The sequence below is a fragment of the Peromyscus maniculatus genome, chromosome 9 (genome assembly GCF_049852395.1).
Source record: "Peromyscus maniculatus bairdii isolate BWxNUB_F1_BW_parent chromosome 9, HU_Pman_BW_mat_3.1, whole genome shotgun sequence".
Lineage (NCBI taxonomy): Eukaryota > Metazoa > Chordata > Mammalia > Rodentia > Cricetidae > Peromyscus > Peromyscus maniculatus.
In genome coordinates this window covers 46,488,312-46,507,243 of record NC_134860.1, presented here as the reverse complement: position 1 = coordinate 46,507,243, position 18,932 = coordinate 46,488,312, and the positions used below count along the sequence as shown (strand labels likewise).

Sequence of the window (18,932 nt, the reverse complement as noted above, 5' to 3'; positions counted from 1 at the left end):
GTGTTCATTAGGTGAATAAGCTGCCAGGAAACTGCCATCTAGGCTATGAGTTACTGTCTGCTGCTCAACTGGCTTAAATGGCATTTAAGAAATTATGTAGGAATGTCATTACTGAGCAGCTATCCAAAGTCAGACACATATAAATAAGTCTGCCTTCAGCATCCATAGGTTAAATGCCAAGAAACTGACCCACAAACACAAGAGTGCTGCTGCACTCACTTCAGCTGCTGTGACACGCAGGGTTCAAACTATCCCCTAAAAGAGAACCACTACTCACTGGTCTAGGGCGCCTAGCTCCCTCTTCAATGCCCGGCTGACTCACAGGGCCTCCCCCAAAGCAAACACTAGGGCTTGGTTGACCAGGAGTAGCTGGCAAAGGACTTTCACTTGAACCACATGAGAGATGGATTTGAAAGGATGAGGGCAAGCTCTGGATACATTGTGCAGGGAGGAGAGAGGCTGTTCACAGGCTGAGGCCGGGAAGGTGGAAAGAAGAAGGTTCCTGTGTAGTTGATAACAGGCTTTCACTCAAATCTGGTGACAATGCTGAATCCCACCTGCCTGGCCTCAGAGCGCTAGCAGAGTGGCTTGGAGCTTGGGGGGGGGGGGCGGGCGGCGGGAGAGCAGGGAGGGAATCCGGGGCCTGATTTGTCTTCAGACAGTTCTGAGAAGCTCCCTATAACCCATGGCCAAAATAAAGTCTGCAGGAAAGCGCATAGACAGAGACTAGAGGGGAAGTAGGACTCAGACAGCAGCATGTATTTAGAAGGAGCGTTCCTGTGACGTTTCCCTTCAAGGGAAGGGGATGTTGGCCAAGCCTTAGAGAATGGTTTCTGGCTTCTCCAAGAGGCTGGCTGTGTGTGTACCAGCGTGTCCGGCAGTTTCAGAAGTCTGTCTGCACCATCCATTCCTTTCCCTCACAGACACAGGACTCAAGCCCCAGGTCCCAGCCATACACCTCTCCCCTACACTGTAAGTGATCTAGGGCCTGTCACTGAAGATTCAGGCTGTCCAGCAGCCCCTCGGTTAGGAAAATGATGGCCTGGCTGCTACTATGGCCTGTAGTTGCTCCCTAGTCCCCATTGGGACAGCAGCGGAAGTTGGGGGCAGAGGGGGGGGGGGCGGTCACTGATGGGCGCTCCCCCTCTCTCATCTGCCTAAACTCGGGCTGGGAGGCTGTGCTTGAAAAGGAACCTGAGGCTGGACTGGGCTGGTTCCTAAGGTTGTAGGACGCCAAGCAGAGGACATAAATACCGAGTCTGCCCTTTCCCCAACCTGTACCCGGCCCAAGGGCCCGTGGACTAGGAATACAGCTTGACTCCTTGAGTCCCCGATTAGGAACGCTGGTGGCGGCGGTCCCAGGCCCCGGACTTAGCATCGTGTTCCACGCCAACTTGCCAGCCAGGGTTCCCCTCCTGCGCTGGTTTAGAGGGCCCGCCGCCCCGGCTCAGGGTGCAAGTTCTCAGTAGGTTTCCCTTCGTCCTCGAAGGCAAAGCTCAAAGCGGGTCTCCGTGCCTTGCTAGCCCGGAATCCCGACGTGCCAGGGTCTAGGACAGGTCGCGACCGACTCCCCCCCCCATTAAGAAACCCACGCGCGACCGCGAGCGCACAAGCAGACACTGAGAGCCAGGAGGGCACATGCACACATAAACTCATGCTTTGCTCCCCACGCCGGGGAACAAAACTAGCTGCTTTGGCCGAGTGACCTTGTGCACCCAGACCTCTCCCAACACGACCTCGGGTGGACACGATTTCCCCCGTAACTTCTCCACTCAGAAGGCAGCCCAGCCTACGTGGTTAAACTTCTCAACAGTGTATCAGGTGGCGTTCGGCCCCCCCAAATCCTGCAGCTCACGGGGCCCGCGGCGGCCCTCATCCAGCTCTGAGCGCGGGCGCGAGGTTTGCCTCACATTCGGACTCCGGATAGTGTCTCTATCCCGGAGGCGCTGCCCGGTACCCAGAGACACCGGGGCAGGGGATCCCGCCGCCGCGTCACACAAGCTGGAAACAAAACCCGCCAGACCGAAGCCGAGCCTGGGCCGTGCACCTTAAGAAGCCCCAAGTAAGGGATGGGTGAAGTGGGGAAGCGGGGAGTCTGGGGAGTTTGTTCCGAGGGCCTCAGGTAGGAGCCCTTCTCTGATGCGACTGCATTAGAGTTAATGGCAGCCGCCTGCTTCCCATTATTAATTGTCTTTGTGTTTGGATAAAGTATGTAATCTTCTTCCCGACCACACCATTAAAATAGGTTGCCTTTTCAATTAAGAACTGTCGTGAGCCCAGCAGTCAGTTTTGCTAATGAAGACGCATTATATTTTCCCTTAAAAAAAAAATTGAAAGGAAGAAAATCCCAGTTTTTCATTAGACTCGATTATGGATAAATACACGAAGGTTTCCCTAATATTTGTGCCGACATCTAGTGCATTAAACCGCAGGCTTTTAAATAAATTGAAATTTCTGCAGATAAGAGAAAAACGTGGCTAGCAAACATCTCCAAGCTCACTTCGTTCAGATTTGTAAAAGCAAATACTATGAGTTCTTTTTTTCTCTCTCTTTCTCTCTCTCTCTTTCTTTCTTTTCAGGTTAAAACACTTAAAACAGATAAAACAATTAAAGCAAGTACAGCGGCTATCTGAAAATACCTCTGTAAACTTTGGGTCAGGGGTGCCCTCCTAGTTTATAGAAGAGTTCTCACACTGAAGCTGCGAATACTGAAAATGTGCTCTGGACGTTTAGTCTGCAGCCTTTACATGGATACCTCAGCTCCATCACTCACCAGCAAAGCGCATTGACTATGCCCTACAATTAGTTTTTGCTTGCTCCCTTCCTTCCTCGCCCCCCCTTCCCTTAAAGGCAAATTGAAAGCTAATAACCATGAGGGAACTGCTTAAAATTCTATGCTTTTGCCATAAGCAAATTCTCCAGTGTGGTAAGGCATCAAAAGTGGCCAAGTTCTAAACCTGAAGTTTTAACATGTATTGGACATCCGCCCTCACGGATGTGAGGGTACAAAGTTTGGATCCTTGAAAAATGAAACGTGTGCGTCAGTCACTCACTAATCTCCAAGTTGGGGAATATGCAATGAAAAGGACCTATCAAGAGCTATGTGTTCTTAGTTGATTAAAAAAAAAAAAAAAAGGTTATTTTTTTTTTTTTGCTTATGGAATACTGTTTCAAATAAATAAGTCTCTCCCTCATTCAATATGAGAAGTCTGATAGGAGCCACATTGAGACTAGCATTTGAAGAAAAGAAAAAAAAAAAAAAAAAAGCCAAATTCTTCTAAGTAGAAGAAAGAAGTTCCTACCAGCAGCGGGGCTTTCCTTTGTAAGGCAACATCAGTGGTTTCTTGCACACATGATTTTTTCCAGGTTTGGGGTGTTATGTCTTTTAAATATTGAACTCTCTTTTTAATCAACTAGCTCCTTAAAATGATCTGCAAAGAGTGGGAAATTAGATTTTCGATTAAAACCTTATCCCATCTCGAAGGATTACTTCATATTGATTCTTAAATATGGCTACAATTGATGGGCTCTAATTAAAAATCCAAAGAAAAAGTCTGCCATGCCCATATAAAAGGAGCTTTTCATATAGGGAAATAAAGCTTGTAAAAGGTTACAAATAAAAGATTAGAGTTTTATCCAAACTAGTTTAAAGCTTCACTGTGGTTTTCTTTTCTTCTTCTTCTTTTTTTTTTCCCTTTCTTACAAAACCATTCCTGGGTCTTTTTTTCCCCCAGTTTTAAATGAAGTTTGCAAACAGGCGCGATATTGGAGTGTAATGGCTGTTCTGATTCAGCTCTATAGCTCAAGGCTGCTGCCTGCAGTAGAATTGATTTCAAGGAAACTTTAAGACTACCAGATGAAAATTATGTAAACTGACTGCCACCATCCTTTATCAATCTATCCACAAATCACACACACACACACACACACACACACACACACACACACACACACACACACCTCCCACACTCACACAAGCCTTTACTCTCCCTCACCTCAACCCTGCCCTGCACACACACACCCTACCCTTGGTCCTCATACTCCCTGGGTCAGGCGCACAGCTCCTAGCTCACACTCAGCTCATAAATGTCTCACAGTCCACATCTCCCACTTGTCACACAATCTTAATCCGTTACATTCCGGAACAACATGGTACTCTTTTCCCTTTTTTTTTTTTTTTTTTTCATTTGGAGTTTGGCTCCTGCTCTTTTATCGACAGCACACACAATTTATCTTTGAAGTTATTTCTTTTTCCTTTACCCTCTTTTCTGAAGCAACCGAAGTACAGGGACTGAATGACCCAAGCTTAATTCATAAGTGAGAGTCTGTTGCCTTATATCCCCCACCCTGCCCACATTGCCAATCTTAAATCTTGTTAACAAACATAATCAGAATTGAGCTTGGCAAGTTTTAAAATAAAGACATATCTAAAAATCTAGTGGAGAATTACTTCTTTTTCATAGGTGATGTTTCTTGGGCAAAAACCTGGTGTGTGCCCTCCTCCCAACTGTGCACTGAATTGCTAAAAAGATTTGAAATTAATCTTCATATTTCGGAAGTTGATGTTCAGGGAGTCCAGCTACCCCACCCCCCTCCGACTGTGCTCTTGTGGGATATGGGTTTTCTTCTTTTTTTTTAATTAGCCTGGAAGACTCCAGAGATGGCTCTTCTCCCCTCCCCCCACCCACTCCCATAGTTAATAAACTTGAGGGAAAGTTTGGAATATTTTAAACTAGCTTGGCATTTTTGAATGAAGAAAACTAAGCCCCGTTAGTGATATACATGAATCCAGATTTCAAAACATGAATATCAGCCATAATCTGGTAACTGCATACAAGCCTTGACAAATAATTTGATCCCCCATGCACTGTCTCTCTCCCTTTAGCTTCTGAATCCTTACATCGCATCTGCCTAGCAAGGTAATTGTACACATAGCAATTAAAACCCACCCACTTGTTAATGAGAATTATTGAAAAACACAAAGCATGCTACCATTAAGTCAGATTCATAGGAAACGTTTTTTTTGTTTTTGTTTTAAATGGGAGAAAAGTTAGACTCTGGATAAAGGAAATACAATGAATAGTAAGTATATTGGAGGCTCAAGAACTTACTGAAAATCAAGAGATGTTTCCATCCAAGGAGTCTTTTTCTCCCATCAAGCTTCCAAGGCTTTCTGTGAAACAGCCCAACCCCCGCCCCCCTTCCCCCAAAGCCAGTGGCTTTTGTCCTGACCTAGAATAGAGTTTGTGGAAACGGTACCTGAGCCGGGCTGTCTGCAATTTCCAAACTGACAAGAAGAGACTGGAAGATAAAAAGCATGTTCTTACAGGTGAAGAGCAATTTTGCAACTTTTCCAGGCGACACAGGAGAAAGCTTGCCTGCTACCAACTGCTGGAGAGTCTGGGCAGAATTCCTCTGGAAAGAAAAAAGAAAAGTCTTTTTTCCTTTCCCTCCCTTGTCTCCATCTCTGGCTCTGGCTCTCTTTCTCCTCTGTCTCTCTCTCTCTTTCAGATCCAATCTTTTGAGAGCTGCAGCACATTGCTAAGCTAAAGGGAAATTCCCTTTGATAAAGCGGTGTTTCCAGCTTCGGGGTTTTAAAACCTAAATCTATATTCAAATCTGGCTGAAGGTGTGTTCTGGGATTTATGAAAGCCTCTTAAAGGGGTAAATTTACCAAACCGTGACAAAATCATCACAATCTTACTTTAGACATCTGAAGTGGATGAGAATTTTAAAGAGACCCTTGTTTATTTAACACTGTCCATTTCCAACTGGTGGTTTATTGGCCCTGTATTTCTGCGAAGTTATTAGACGAGAGGGCAGGGGAAAAGCGCTGTGTGCTGCCAGCCGCTGAAGGCGAAAGCCCTCCCACGCTGCACCCAGCCCAAATCCTCCGCTGTGACAGCACTCCGGAATTTTCAGGGAGGTTCGGCTGCTTTGGGTCGTCTCCGACGACAGCCCAAACCTTTCCTTGGAACTTGAGTTGTTCCCAGTCTCTGGACCCTACTGCAGACGGATCTCTCTCCGATATATATATATATTTTTTTCCACTTACTTGGAGAGACTCACAAGCCCTCCTCTCTTTCTTTACCGCACCCCACCTCCACTGTCCCCGAGGCCTTGCTCCGCCACATCCACGAGGTTCTTTTTTTTTTTTTTTTTTTTTTTTCTTTTTCGCCCTTTGATGTTTTCGACATCTTTTTGACCAAACTGGGAAGAACTCTTTTCTCAGGGTGGGAAATAAACTCTTCTCCAAGACATTCGGGTGAACTTGCCCTTCCGCCACCCAGAGCACGGTGGCCGGGACCGAGAGCCAGGACCTGCCTTTCCCACAGCCCGCGCCACGCGGGACCACCGCCTGGGACAGTCCCCCTCCTAAATGAAAGGCCTTAGGGACAGTCGCCAGGTGTTTCAGCACAGTGGGGGCAGGGTATCAGGGAAAGGTCCGCACTTCCCTCCCCCCACCCCCACCCCCCAGCCTAGGCCCCCACAAAGTCGTGGTTCCAGGGTACGCGACAGCCAGGAGTTTTCCTTCGCACTGGAGCTGCTACGGAGGAGCCAGGAAGAGCTGACCCGGGCCCGGGGGCGCTCGGGGTTCGTGGAGCCGCCGGGACCCAAAGCTCTTAAGACACACCTGCTAGTCTGCTGCGGCTGCGGAGTGACCAGCCCCAGGCCGAGCCGGAGTCGAGCCTAGCCGGGCTGCCGAGAGCTTGCAGCCTCGTGCGCACTCCCGTAATTCGCTAATTGCTGTAAATCCCAAGGACGGCCACATTTGATTACACATACAGTATAAGAACCGACAACAAAGCGATGAATTAATTACCGACTTCATTAACATAGGTCCCCAAATTAAAGGCAACGAGCTGTTTCTTTGGGCTCACTAGCAGTGGTGTCGGCGGTGATTGAGGTAGTTAAGGGGGTGGTGGGTGTTTTGGTTGTTGTTGGTGTTTTTTTTTTCCCCCTTCGGCGTTGGGAGTTGTGAGAGAAAAGCTGTCCTCTCCCGCCACTCCCACGCTTACCCTCCATTCACACACACTCGGCAGCTGCCTTTGCCCCCCATCCCCTAACGTTAGACTCCGTCCAATCTCTTTCTGCTCTTCTAGAAAACTCAGATCCTAGTGAAAGCTGCCGGGTCCTCGACCTGGACCTGATAAGTTGAGCTGGTTTCCTGCTCCTGATGCATCCCAGCTCCCGGGTTTCAGCCTCAGGCTTGGGCGGCTCCATCCCTGTTAGCTCCAGGCCCTGCAGCACCAGGAATTCGTTCTTAGGCAGAAACTGTTTCCACGGGGACTTTCACCACCCTACACTCACGCCCGAGAGATTTGAGACAGCCCCTCCTTGGCCCACAACCAGCCCGGGGGTAGATTTGGGCGTCCGCGCGGATTTTTTGTTGTTGTTTTGTTTTGTATCTTGCTCTGGGCTTCTCAAATTGACAAATCTCGAGCGGAAACCCAGAGACCAGGAGTTATTTGTTAAGCGGTTGAAGATCAGCGAGGACGCTGAGGTTTTAAAATAATTAGTTCACAGCCTTGTGGATGTATCTCTGTCTTTACTGCACGTCCACACCTCAGTCCCCGCTCCTTTCCTTCCCCGTCTTTTCTCTCAGCGCCGTCTGGCTCTGTTTAAGGAGACATGGTTGTGTTTTTAAGCGTGAACCTGGGTTTGAGTTCTGCCTCTGCCTCTGCCCCACACATTCTTTGCTAGTGTTGAAATAAAATAGCTATCACTCTTCCCACCCTTCTCCAGCTTCGATTTAAATATTTTCATTTTCCTGACTTACGTTGTTTTGGTGTCCTTCCCCTAAAATAAAAACAAAAAAAGGAGATGCTAAGAAAAGGGTGTAAAGGAAGAAGAAAAGACCGAAGGGGGAGGCCTTCCTGTCCATCATTTTAATTATACAATTAGTTCACATGCTCCGGCCCATAATGTATATTTTAAGCGCAGCCCGGTGTTTTTAAGAACGTTCTGGTCGTGTCGGAGGTCTGGATTTGTTGCCTGCTCTTCCCCCCGTGCGGCAGCGGCCTGTTTTCCTCCCCCTGTTGTGTGTTTTTATTATTTTCCCTCTGGCTTAGATGTGTCAATCATCCTCTCCCTGCCATTGGTTGGAGAGTTTGCGTCAAAAAGTTGCCAGAGAGGCGCTTTCTCAGCAAATCTCCCTGAGAGCGAGCGGAACCTTCCTCAGCTCCAACTCAGCCTCCACTGTTATTAAAAATAAAAATCGCCAGAGCAGCTCGGTCGCCACATCTGCTTTGTATGTATCGTAGACGGACACACGCCTGTTTACAACTCTGGCCACATTTTCTGTTCTCTAAAAAAAAGATTTTTTTTTTTTTTTTTTTTTTTTTTTTTTTTGCTTATGTTTGACTTTTTATGGAAGGGTGAAGACTACAAGGTTTTTAACTGAGTCCTCTTGGTTTCTTTTAGGATAGCTGGCTATTGGACATTTTGAAGGATAATTTGATTTTTTTTCCCTTCCTTTTCTAACCTCCAATGCGGCTGTAAGGTAAGTGTCCGTCTGTCTTGTCTATGGCGATATCTTTGTGTTCCCCAGTCTGCAGTGACCCCCGCGTCTCCAATAGACGTCCTCATGCAACTCTGTGGACGTGGACGTTCCTCTGGGACTGATGTTTTTTTTTTTTTTTTTCCTAGTGAAAATTTTGAGGCGAAGTAATGACCATTAGGAAAATTTGACGATCTGTAGAAGAGGGCGGGAGTGGGAGGGAGCGAGAGCGCGTGCTCTTGGGGGTCGCCGCTGCGGCGGGACGTCGTGGAAATCCTACGAGTCTAATCTGGGGGGCTGGGGAGGGGTTTTGTTCTTATGCCCACGCGATTCATGGCTTCTCCTCGCGAGCTTTGTATTTTGGCCCCTAGGTTTAGCTGGAGTCCTTAGGCTTGATTCCAAGGACGGTTTTAAAGAGTCTGACAAAATGATGCTTGTGCACGTACCTAGGTTGGTAAATTCAAACAATAATAATAAGGTGGGCGCTTCCGAAGGCCGGTGCGCCGGAAGCCTGGCTCCTCGGTCGGTCGGGCCGGACCGCGCGGGCTGCTTCTCGAGCCCCCAGTCTGCAACCGGAGCCGAAATCCGAGCGGATAACCGAGGAGGCGGGAGCGCGGGCGTCTGGACACTCGCGCGCTGCCTGGTCTCTCTCTTTTCGCCCTCTGTCCCCTAGCCTGGAGCAGTTCTACCCTCCGCCTCTTCTCCAAGCTTCTAGGGCTCTTCAGTCCTTTACATCAGGCCTTCCCGATCCCCAGGGGTGCAGCTTTCCCAGCCCCGGCACTGCACACAGTGGTCGCGATCCCCGGGACAGATCACCAGGCCGAGGCCGCTAGTTAGACAGGGTTTAAAATGCGCCTTTCCCCGGGGTGGTTCAGGGCACGCGCGCGCCACAGCCTCCGCGCGCACCTGGGGCGGTCAAAAGTGGGGGAGTGAGCGCCTGGCTGCTGCGGGTCTGCGAGCCCGGAACCCCTCCACTGGGACTCGGACTCCTCCGTCGTTCTGGGTCTGGGGTAGCATCGTGGGCCGCTGCGCGCTCATGAACTGCCTTCTCAGGCTCGGGGACAATGTGTCGTGGGTCAAGGCCGGCCTCTACTCTCGGCCTGCCTAAGAGGAACCATCGGAAGGTCCCCGCTGCTAACGCCCGGCCTGGGCGACGACGGGTCGGGCGGCAAACTCCGAAGAAGTGGCGGTGTTGATACGTTCAAGTGACTATTGAAAAACCAGTGTCCGATTTCACGGCACGTTTTTCTGGAAACCCTAGAGCCCCGATCCAAATTCGTCCTTTACAGAGCTTCTCCGGTGTGCGGAGAGAGAAGGCCCAGCCGCATGGACCTGCCGTGGTACACCACTTGGGGAGGGGACCGGGAGAGGAGTTGCTCTTCCCTTGAAACTGTGTCCTCCATCGCTGAGCTTTGGAGAGCCAGCTCACTTTTTTCCGGTTACCGAAAGTTACGAGCACAAGAGTGGAGTCGAGCAAACTCCTCCCCTCAAGTAAGGTAGACAGACATCCAGGCCTCTCCTTCCCGACCTAGCATCGGGGCTTCTCCGAACTATAATTAATAGTCAAGACCAACCCTTTTGGCACAATTCTTTCTCACTCCCTCGCGGGTGGTGGAGCTGATGATTCCCCGAGGCCAGAAACTTTCACTCGAGTTAGCGGGGCAGAGGCCGGGGCCGGCTGTTTTCCAAGTGCCCGAGTACCTCCTTTTCTTTCTTCCTTCCCTCTGGCTCTCGGTCCTCTTCCCTGCCGCAGGCCAGTCGCCAGTCCACGTAGTTTTGTTTCCTCGCCATCATGCAGAAAATTAATCAGCCAGGACGAGAAGCAGAGCTGAGCAGGACGGCCTGTAATTAAGGGACGTGTGCCCCTCGGATTATCTCGTTAGTTTATCAAGAAAACATTTATTATAATTAATTCTCGGACGAGGTAATTATTATTGAGCGAGGACACAGCAACTGGTAGATGGGCTTCTTGGAAGGGAAAAAAAAAAAAAAAAAACAAGGAGGGGGGTTTGGAGGGGGGAAGCGACAGATTGCACGAATTGACCGTTAGATATAAGGCTGCGCAGGCCGGCGCAGGCAGTGGAGAGGGACCTTGGGCGTCAGGGCTGCTGATCTGCGCGGCTGCAGGGCAGGGACGCCGGACCCAGTCGCTTGCACCTGGAAGTGAGGGCACTCGGGACTCGCCACGCTACCGCCGTTTCCTCCTAGGTAGGAGCTCTCAGAAGCCACCTCGCCTCGCGGTCACATAAAGCCTTAAGTCTTCGAAAGGGCGTCCCCAGCCCCACACCCCCTTTGCACCGCAGAGGAAGATGGGTGGCCCCTTCCCCGGCTGAGAAAGTTAGCTGGAAGGGCCCTCAGCTATCTTCTTCAGGCCGTGTTGATTATCCCGGCTGGCAGTGCAGAGGTCCCCGTGGTTTGGGTTTTGGATTCTCTCTCTCTCTCTCTCTCTCTCTCTCTCTCTCTCTCTCTCTCTCTCTCTCTCTCTCTCTCTCTCTCTCTCTCTCTCTCTCTCTCCCCCCCCAGGAGGAAAAGTGAAAATAGGTTACCTTGAGATTTTGAGCCATTTTGGCTCTCCAAGAAGGATCTCGCCCCGTATTTTCTATCACTGCTCTTTATGGTGGAACATGCTGCGTTTATCAAATGATCTGTTTAGGCATTTCTAATTGGGTGAAAGAGAGACTGGTAAATACATTTCCCCATCTTAACATCAGATATGATTTTAGGTTCCTGTATAACACTTCAGAACTTTTCAAGGGGGTAAGAATGTATTTTCAAAGAACTCCACTTTAGAGGCTGTCTAAATAAGCAATGACTGTGTTTTTTAAACAGTGTTACTTTCACAGGCCCAAATAGCTGAATCTTGGGAGGAGGAATACAGGACATAAAGTGTTCTTTGTGAGAGCAATTAAGTTTTACTAGTTAATAATCCAGTTCTTTAAAAGGGACATTTTAAAAAACACATCTTAGGGTGGGAAAACATGACCTGTGCTCTAAATTTAAATCAGGAAGAAGTCACTGTTGTTGAGTTCTATTTGAGAAACTTTTGCCTTTGTCTTTTAAGCAAGGTAGATATGAAAATCTTATTTTCACTACCTTTAATTTCAATAATAAAATTTCATTGTGAAGTTGAAAGAAAACTCACAATCTTGTATCCGCCATTTTGAGGAAGTTTCTAAGAGTGTCAAAGTTTCCAGGCAGAGATCTTGGCAAGATAGATGCCGAATTTTAGAAAAATAAAAGCCAGCCTTGAATGCTGCCTGCCTATGTTAACATAGCTCTGAGGCAGGGACCCAGCAAAGGAACATAAATAACTTTTTCTTTTCTTCTCCCAAGCTCCTTTTCTTATGTAATTATAGGAAATTTGGAAGGTAGAGAGAAATCCTATCAGTTTCATAGCTTTGAATGTTTATCTACTTCCAACCTAAAATGTGGGAAAGGCAGTTCCAGTTAGCAGCAATCTGGAAGCCTCTGAGAACCCTAAATCCCCAAAACTCTGCCTCCCCCAGGATCTGCAGCCTCCTCATGAAAATCAACATGGAAGCAGCTTGCTCCAGGAATGCACCCCTTCCCACATGCAAAATGTGGGGGCCTGCCGTTTTTCTGATTGGTGGGATTCTAACTTTACTTCAACATTTCTGGCAAGCCCTGTACTAATCTTAAAGACTTTTTTTTTCAGTATGTTTAAATTAAATATTTGATGGGTGTCGCTTAAAAGTTAAATACTTGTTTGTTTAGCTGTAGTTCTTTAGACACATATAATCAAGGTCCTACAAAACCCTAATAAATCTGTTACTTACCTCGAAATCTAATTATCCAGACTACTAATTAGGTGAAAATGATTACTGGAAATGACTTCAAATGTGGAATAATAGTGGTTGGGCACTTTTCTCAAGTTTGTTCTTCAGCAAGTTGGTATTTTAAATGTTAAATGCATTTACATTTTAGGTGCACAGCAGTTGAAAGTGGTAATAAAAAAAAAGCTAAAATAATTAAAATCTCTGCCAGGGGAAGGCAACAGTCTGGGAAGAGGTAGATTTCTTGAATTGTTTCTTTGTTTCTCACCAATGGGCTTTGTTATCAGCATTATTTATTTAGCCAAAGAGTTCTTTGTCTCTGCAAATGGCCCCAATCAAGTTTTGTTTGAGACAATTAGCTAGTGCCAGCCAATGAGTCCTATGCAAATGTTGGGATAGGAATGTAATGTGTGCATTTGGAGGCGTGGGGTTTTGTTCTTGGGGAAGGCGAATTGTAATTGCTTTCCTCGGGTCTTTTTTTTTTTTTTTTAAGTTTAGGGTGGGGGTGGGGAAGACAGGTTTATCTGGTCTCGTTCCATCCCCTCTAGTTTTGGAGCTGCTGGGGGTTGGGGGGACGGCGGGGGGCGCATCTGTAACTCCTTTAAAAGCCTGTGTCTAGCGTTGCCCTGGCTCTTTTCAGTTAGTGATGGAGCGTGGAGGAAGCTGCTCCCGCAGAAGCAGTAAACCAGCACCTCTGTTTGTTTGTTTGTTTTGCCCTTAGTTCCATCACTCCAAACCCACCCACCAAGGACCCTGACCCTGTCCACTCCAGGAGACTCGAGACCGTCCGGCTGGGTCCCCCCAGTTTGGGCCGACTTTGCGCCTCCAAACAACCTTAGCATGATGTCTTATCTAAAGCAACCGCCTTACGCAGTCAATGGGCTGAGTCTGACCACTTCGGGTATGGACTTGCTGCATCCCTCCGTGGGCTACCCGGGTAAGTGACTCCCGCGGCATTCTCGACGCCATTCCCCACGTTCGCCCCTCAGGAGGTTGGAGGTTTGGAGGGCTCACTGTCCTCACTCAAGCTCCAGACGGGGTCCCCACTATGTTTTCCTTGTCACGAAGCAGCCGAGAGCCACTGGGCATTTACTGACCCAGGAGGGAACAACAGGTTGGGAAGAGACGCGTCTGGGGTCCGCAGTAGTCACAGAAAAGTCACACTGCTCCATTCTTAAATCGGGTGGCGTGGGGACACTCATTGGGCAGGGTCGTGGAAGGTTGTTGACCTTGTCACTTGAGCGTGCTCTAGCTTAGTCTCCACGCCCAATTGTTGGTTAGTGCCACCCTGGAAGTAACCGAATTTTCTCCTCTACTGTTCCCTGTAGTTCTCCCGGCCTTGCCAGGGGCTTCCGGTACCTCCAGGCCCTGTCCCTTTAATCCTTCGAGGTGTGACTTCCCTCCAGGTGCTAGGCACTTTCTCCCCCCACGCCCACCCCCGCAACATCTCCCCCTCACCAAATACTCATAAAAGTCTGAACTATTGTCACATTTTAAAGATGCAAGAACAAAGATCCTTGCGGTGCTAAAATACCGTGAGAACTGGCTCCACGTTCGCGGCGTCATTTCGAGACTTGGGTCACCGCAGAGCCTCTAACTCCACTAGCCAGCCTTTTTCTGTTGATAGTGTGGTCTAGCGGTTGTTTCTTGTTTGTTTGTTTCCAGAATTGGGCGTGGGGGTGGGAATTGTCTTTACTCGGTTTATTTTGTTAGTGCTCCAAGTGATGCTCTCTAGTCTGCAGGGGGGGGGGGGGTAGGGGGGGGAAGAGACTGCACTGGGAGGTGGTGTGTGCTGGAGGTTCTTGGAGGGGGTGGAATTCCTCGGTAGGAACACGGTGAGAGGTGGGAGGTGGGGGAGTTGTGGACCGAGGAAAAAAGGCCTGTGACTGAGAAACTGCTCCCCCACCCTAAAGGGCCCTGGGCTTCTTGTCCTGCAGCCACCCCCCGGAAACAGCGGCGGGAAAGGACTACGTTCACCAGGGCACAACTGGACGTTTTGGAAGCTCTGTTTGCCAAGACCCGGTACCCAGACATCTTCATGCGGGAGGAGGTGGCGCTGAAAATCAACTTGCCCGAGTCCAGGGTCCAGGTAGGGCAGATGTAGACTCGCTGTTTTTCCTAATCCTGCCCTCTCTCAAGTTTGGTGTATACCGACTCCTGTCTTGAATCAAAGAAGGGCTTGAAATTCTAACTGTTTAGGAGCCTGTGAACCGTTCTCCATTTGCTCTCTGTCCCTACTTAACCCCATGAAACCAGGGTCTTCTGGCCTGGTTGCAAGGTTAGAGTAGCAACTGGGCTGCACACATGAAGTCCTAGAGCCCTTGGGCCTCAGAGTCCCTGCAGTTGGAGAGGCAGTGGAGGGCAAATTTCAAGGAGAGTCACGTGGTCCTTGTGTGAGCATCCTCTTTGTGAACTTTGTGTGTGGGAAACAGGGGCGTGGAGTCTAGTTCCCAGACAGTCAAAAAAAATTTTTTTTTTTTTTTAAGCACATGAAGGAATGGAGCAAATGACTTTCTCAGGGCCATACCTGCTTTGGCAACAGAGTCAGAAATGGTGCTTTCACCAAATAAGTTGACACAATAAATATGTGTGGGGTTGGCTTATTGAGGACAGAACACAGTTTTCTAGCTCTGTCAGTTAACTGACAATTCTATATTGGTAACATTCCCTTTCTTGTTCTAGTTTCTTCCACATTTTACCCTGAAAAGGAGAAAACCAACTCCCTTTTGACTGGAGAGCAAGCCCCCAGGTGGAGCTCTTTGGCGTTTGGCACCTCACCTGCACACACACACACACACACACACACACACACACACACACACACACGACACTCTGCTTTGGGTAGAACTTGGTTTGGGAAGTACCATACATCACTGTGAACTATAAAGCAGAAAACAGGATTTTTCAAAGTGGGTTGGAAAAAAAATTAGCACTTGTAATTCTTGACCCAAAGCCCTCAATGGAAACAAACTGGCTCGGGTGTTTAGAGAAGCTGAGCTTGGCCTCAGGGGCACTACAGTTACAACACCCAAATGAGAACACCTTCAGAGTAATCAAGGACCTGTAACCAGTGTCACACACTTTTAACCTTGGCACCAGGGAGACAGGCAGGAGGATTTCTTTGAGTTCCAGGACAGTCAGCTCTATGAAGAGACCCTGCTTAAACAATCCCCCCCATACACCACCCCCGCAAAGGACTTGTAGCTAAGACAAAAAATGCTAGTAGTTTCTATCATAAGTTTCTGCGTTGCAGAAAATGTACAAAGAGAATTTTTCAGAGTGGCAGGCAGAGTTCTAAGTTAACAAACCAGTGAGTCAGTGTAGCGAATAGAGTAGGCTGTGCATGAATCTGAAGGCATAAACTTGAGTCTTGAAGACTCGTATTGAGGTCTGTCTTTGAGCTCAAAGCAGAAGCCACACAAGTCATTTCATTCACTACAAAGCGTCTTTCAGCAGACACTGGCTCAGATCTCCTCTCCACAGGAGCATGTCTTCTTGGAGATTTCTTTTATGAGTCTAGGAGTGACAAAATGTTAGGTCGTGGAACCAGCCTTCCTATAGCTGTTGCTTCCTGGACAGTGCAGCGTACACTGTTTGAACTCAGTCTACCCTTGGTGGTGTGCAGCAACAGAATGCTTCCTTCTAAAAGATATAGATAGGGTCTGTTTTGAGGTCATTCCCAAATACAATGAGGTCTATGTGTAGAGGAGATAAAACAGGAAAGCAAGGTAGAGAAGTTTTAGCTTATAATGAGAGTGATTATCTTACATTTTCTTGTTAGGAATTTGTGTGTAAGGTGGACTTTCCCAATTGGGAAGGTGGAGGTGGAGGAGCCCTGTGAGTTGTCTCTAGCCGCAAAGGAAATTGATCATTTGGCCATGCAATCTGTGACCACTCTAGCCCTGATGGAGTTATTACGATCGCATTAAAGGAGCTTCTTTTCCTTTCAAGGTGTGGTTTAAAAACCGAAGAGCTAAGTGCCGCCAACAACAGCAGCAACAACAGAATGGAGGTCAAAATAAAGTGAGACCTGCCAAGAAGAAGACCTCTCCAGCTCGGGAAGTGAGTTCAGAGAGTGGAACAAGTGGCCAGTTCACTCCCCCCTCTAGCACCTCAGTCCCAACCATTGCGAGCAGCAGTGCTCCCGTGTCTATCTGGAGCCCAGCTTCCATCTCCCCTCTGTCAGACCCCTTGTCCACCTCCTCCTCCTGCATGCAGAGGTCCTATCCTATGACCTATACTCAGGCTTCAGGTTATAGTCAAGGATATGCTGGCTCAACTTCCTACTTTGGGGGCATGGACTGTGGATCTTATCTGACCCCTATGCATCACCAGCTTCCTGGACCGGGGGCCACACTCAGTCCCATGGGTACCAATGCAGTTACCAGCCATCTCAATCAGTCCCCAGCTTCTCTTTCCACCCAGGGATATGGAGCTTCAAGCTTGGGTTTTAACTCAACCACTGATTGCTTGGATTATAAGGACCAAACTGCCTCTTGGAAGCTTAACTTCAATGCTGACTGCTTGGATTATAAAGATCAGACATCCTCATGGAAATTTCAGGTTTTGTGAAGACCTGTAGAACCTATTTTTGTGGGTGATTTTTAAATATGCTGGGCTGGACATTCCAGTTTTAGCCAGGCATTGGTTAAAAGAGTTAGATGGGATGATGCTCAGACTCCTGATCAAAGTTCCAGAGAGGCATAGAAGGAAAATGAAGGGCCTTAGAGGGGCCTATATCAACCAGCAACCTGAAATGGACAAACCAATCTTAAGATTCTGTCATAGTTCTAGATCATTGGTTTTCTGATTTGCAAATGATTGATCAAATATATTCTAGTCACATGCAACCAAACACCACTCAAAATAAAAACCAAACCAAACTAAGTTGTGAGGGAAGGGAGAGGGAAGGTCATACCCTTCAAAGCAGAGGTGACCTGGTGTTTTAGCCAATCCTTGGTTGAATCTTAGGAATGGACAGTGTTCCAAGCTCATTCACGTTTCATGACCAACTGGTAGTTGGCACTGAAAAACTTTTCAGGGCTGTGTGAATTGTGCGACTGATTGTCCTAGATGCACTACTTTATTTAAAAAAAAAAATAATGTTCATAAGGAGTCCATATGTAGTTTAAGAGACAATCAGTGTGTGTCTTATATAAATGGTACATCTGTGGTTTTTAATCTGTGCTAGACTTCAAAACTGTGATCTCCCGTTACTGTATGCAACCTTGAACTCCGCCTATGCAGGGGTTCTTCTGTGATTAAATAGGTTATAATTATAAGCAAAATTCAGAGCAACTGAATACTGATCTAGAAAGATTACCTGTGGCTGGAGGTGAGCTGCCCTGCTGTCTCTGGCAAGGATCGAGGAGAAGCAAAAGGACCCTGATTCATCCGTAATTTTATGTTGGTAAGCCTGGCGGTAAAAAGACATTGATGGATTGCTCTGACCCTGATGAATTTTAAACTGAGATCATTTATGCTTGCAGATGTTAACTGGAAGTTATATATGCATAACCCCTTTCTTCCTGGATTTGGCAGATATGTATAATTATATTAAAATGGTTCTAGCACAATACTGGGTCTAGTTTAATTTTATACCATTACTTAGGAATGGAAAGCCTATATCCATCCTTACCTTGCCAGAATGTTTATTATAAGGCAGAGAAGCAATTAGTGACTTTGCTCCTTATGTCTTTACTTTTTCCTTGTGCTAATGGAAATGAATGAACAAGTTATGAATGACAGTGACGTGGAAACTTCAGCGACTTCCCTCAGGATTGCTCCAAAGTGAAGTTACACCCCCCCAGTCAGCCGTTGGCACCCTTTCCTCCCCTGCACAAGCTCGAATCCCTTGTTAGGCACTTTGTTAGCATGGTTTTTTAGATAGATCAGTTGTGTGTGTGTGTGTGTGTGTGTTAGGGAAAAACGAGTATTTCAGAAAGTGAGAATGGCGAGAATTTCTTGTTTCAGTTCTCTAAGGGCATTTTTTTTTTCTTTTAAAAAAAGCTGAGGTAAACATGAGAGGGAGTGTAATCAGAATCTGAAAGCAATTCAGGCAGAAATGATTTCTGAACAAAAGAGTTTCAGAAAACTTTAAAAACCTATAATTTCAGTAGTTGAACATAAGGCATCCTGGTCTGTGGTGTGTGTGTGTGTGTGTGTGTGTGTGTGTGTGTGTGTGTGTGTGTGCTGAGGAAAGGGAAGAGTCCCTTTTTTGGTTGTAGGAGTTACTAGAAAAGGCAAATGGCCAATGATTGCTCCTGGGGGGGGGGGACTATTTAATTTCATCTTAAACTTATGTTCTTAAATTTGACCAAATTCAATGACTCTTGATTGTAACACTGTAAATGAAGGTCAGCAGTTGCAACCATTTCATTTTCTGGCTATTTAATTTATCTCTGCCTGTGCTCTTGAACCCCATCTAATCTTGGCCTAATGGGTAAAATTGTTTTATTGCTAAATAAAACTCAATACTTTACAGCCATCACTAACTGCAGAGCTGGATGGCTAGATCCTTCTGGATCAGGAGATAATTCGTTTTCTGTAGTCTTCCCCGAAGGTAAAGGCCCCAGGGTCTTTACTTTTCCCCAGGTCTAGTTTTTTTTTTTTTTTTAAATCCTGCACGTCTTTTCGTG

General features: G+C 47.4%; 1 protein-coding gene across 2 annotated transcripts; it reads left to right on the top strand.

Annotated features, from left to right (window-relative positions):
- The first annotated feature begins 8,156 nt into the window (after positions 1–8,156).
- Positions 8,157–17,870, top strand: Otx2 (orthodenticle homeobox 2). Of its 2 annotated transcripts, none has more exons than XM_006991838.3 (5): positions 8,157–8,251; positions 8,425–8,503; positions 13,016–13,231; positions 14,232–14,383; positions 16,246–17,870. In XM_006991838.3, the coding sequence occupies exons 3-5, from the start codon at positions 13,135–13,137 to the stop codon at positions 16,864–16,866; spliced, it is 870 nt and encodes a 289-aa protein (XP_006991900.1). In that variant the 5' UTR covers positions 8,157–8,251; positions 8,425–8,503; positions 13,016–13,134; the 3' UTR covers positions 16,867–17,870. The 2 variants fall into 2 exon arrangements, with proteins under 2 accessions (XP_006991900.1, XP_042140690.1); XM_042284756.2 differs by having other exon boundaries at positions 14,208–14,383.
- Positions 17,871–18,932: the final 1,062 nt, after the last annotated feature.

What these genes read in the sequence shown, in the direction of transcription:
- Otx2 (XM_042284756.2), top strand. Translation starts at nt 13,135, where the DNA reads ATGATGTCTTATCTAAAGCAACCGCCTTACGCAGTCAATGGGCTGAGT. An exon ending in TCCCTCCGTGGGCTACCCGG is followed by an intron (nt 13,232 to 14,207) that starts GTAAGTGACTCC and finishes CCCACCCTAAAG; the next exon opens with GGCCCTGGGCTTCTTGTCCT. An exon ending in TGCCCGAGTCCAGGGTCCAG is followed by an intron (nt 14,384 to 16,245) that starts GTAGGGCAGATG and finishes TTTCCTTTCAAG; the next exon opens with GTGTGGTTTAAAAACCGAAG.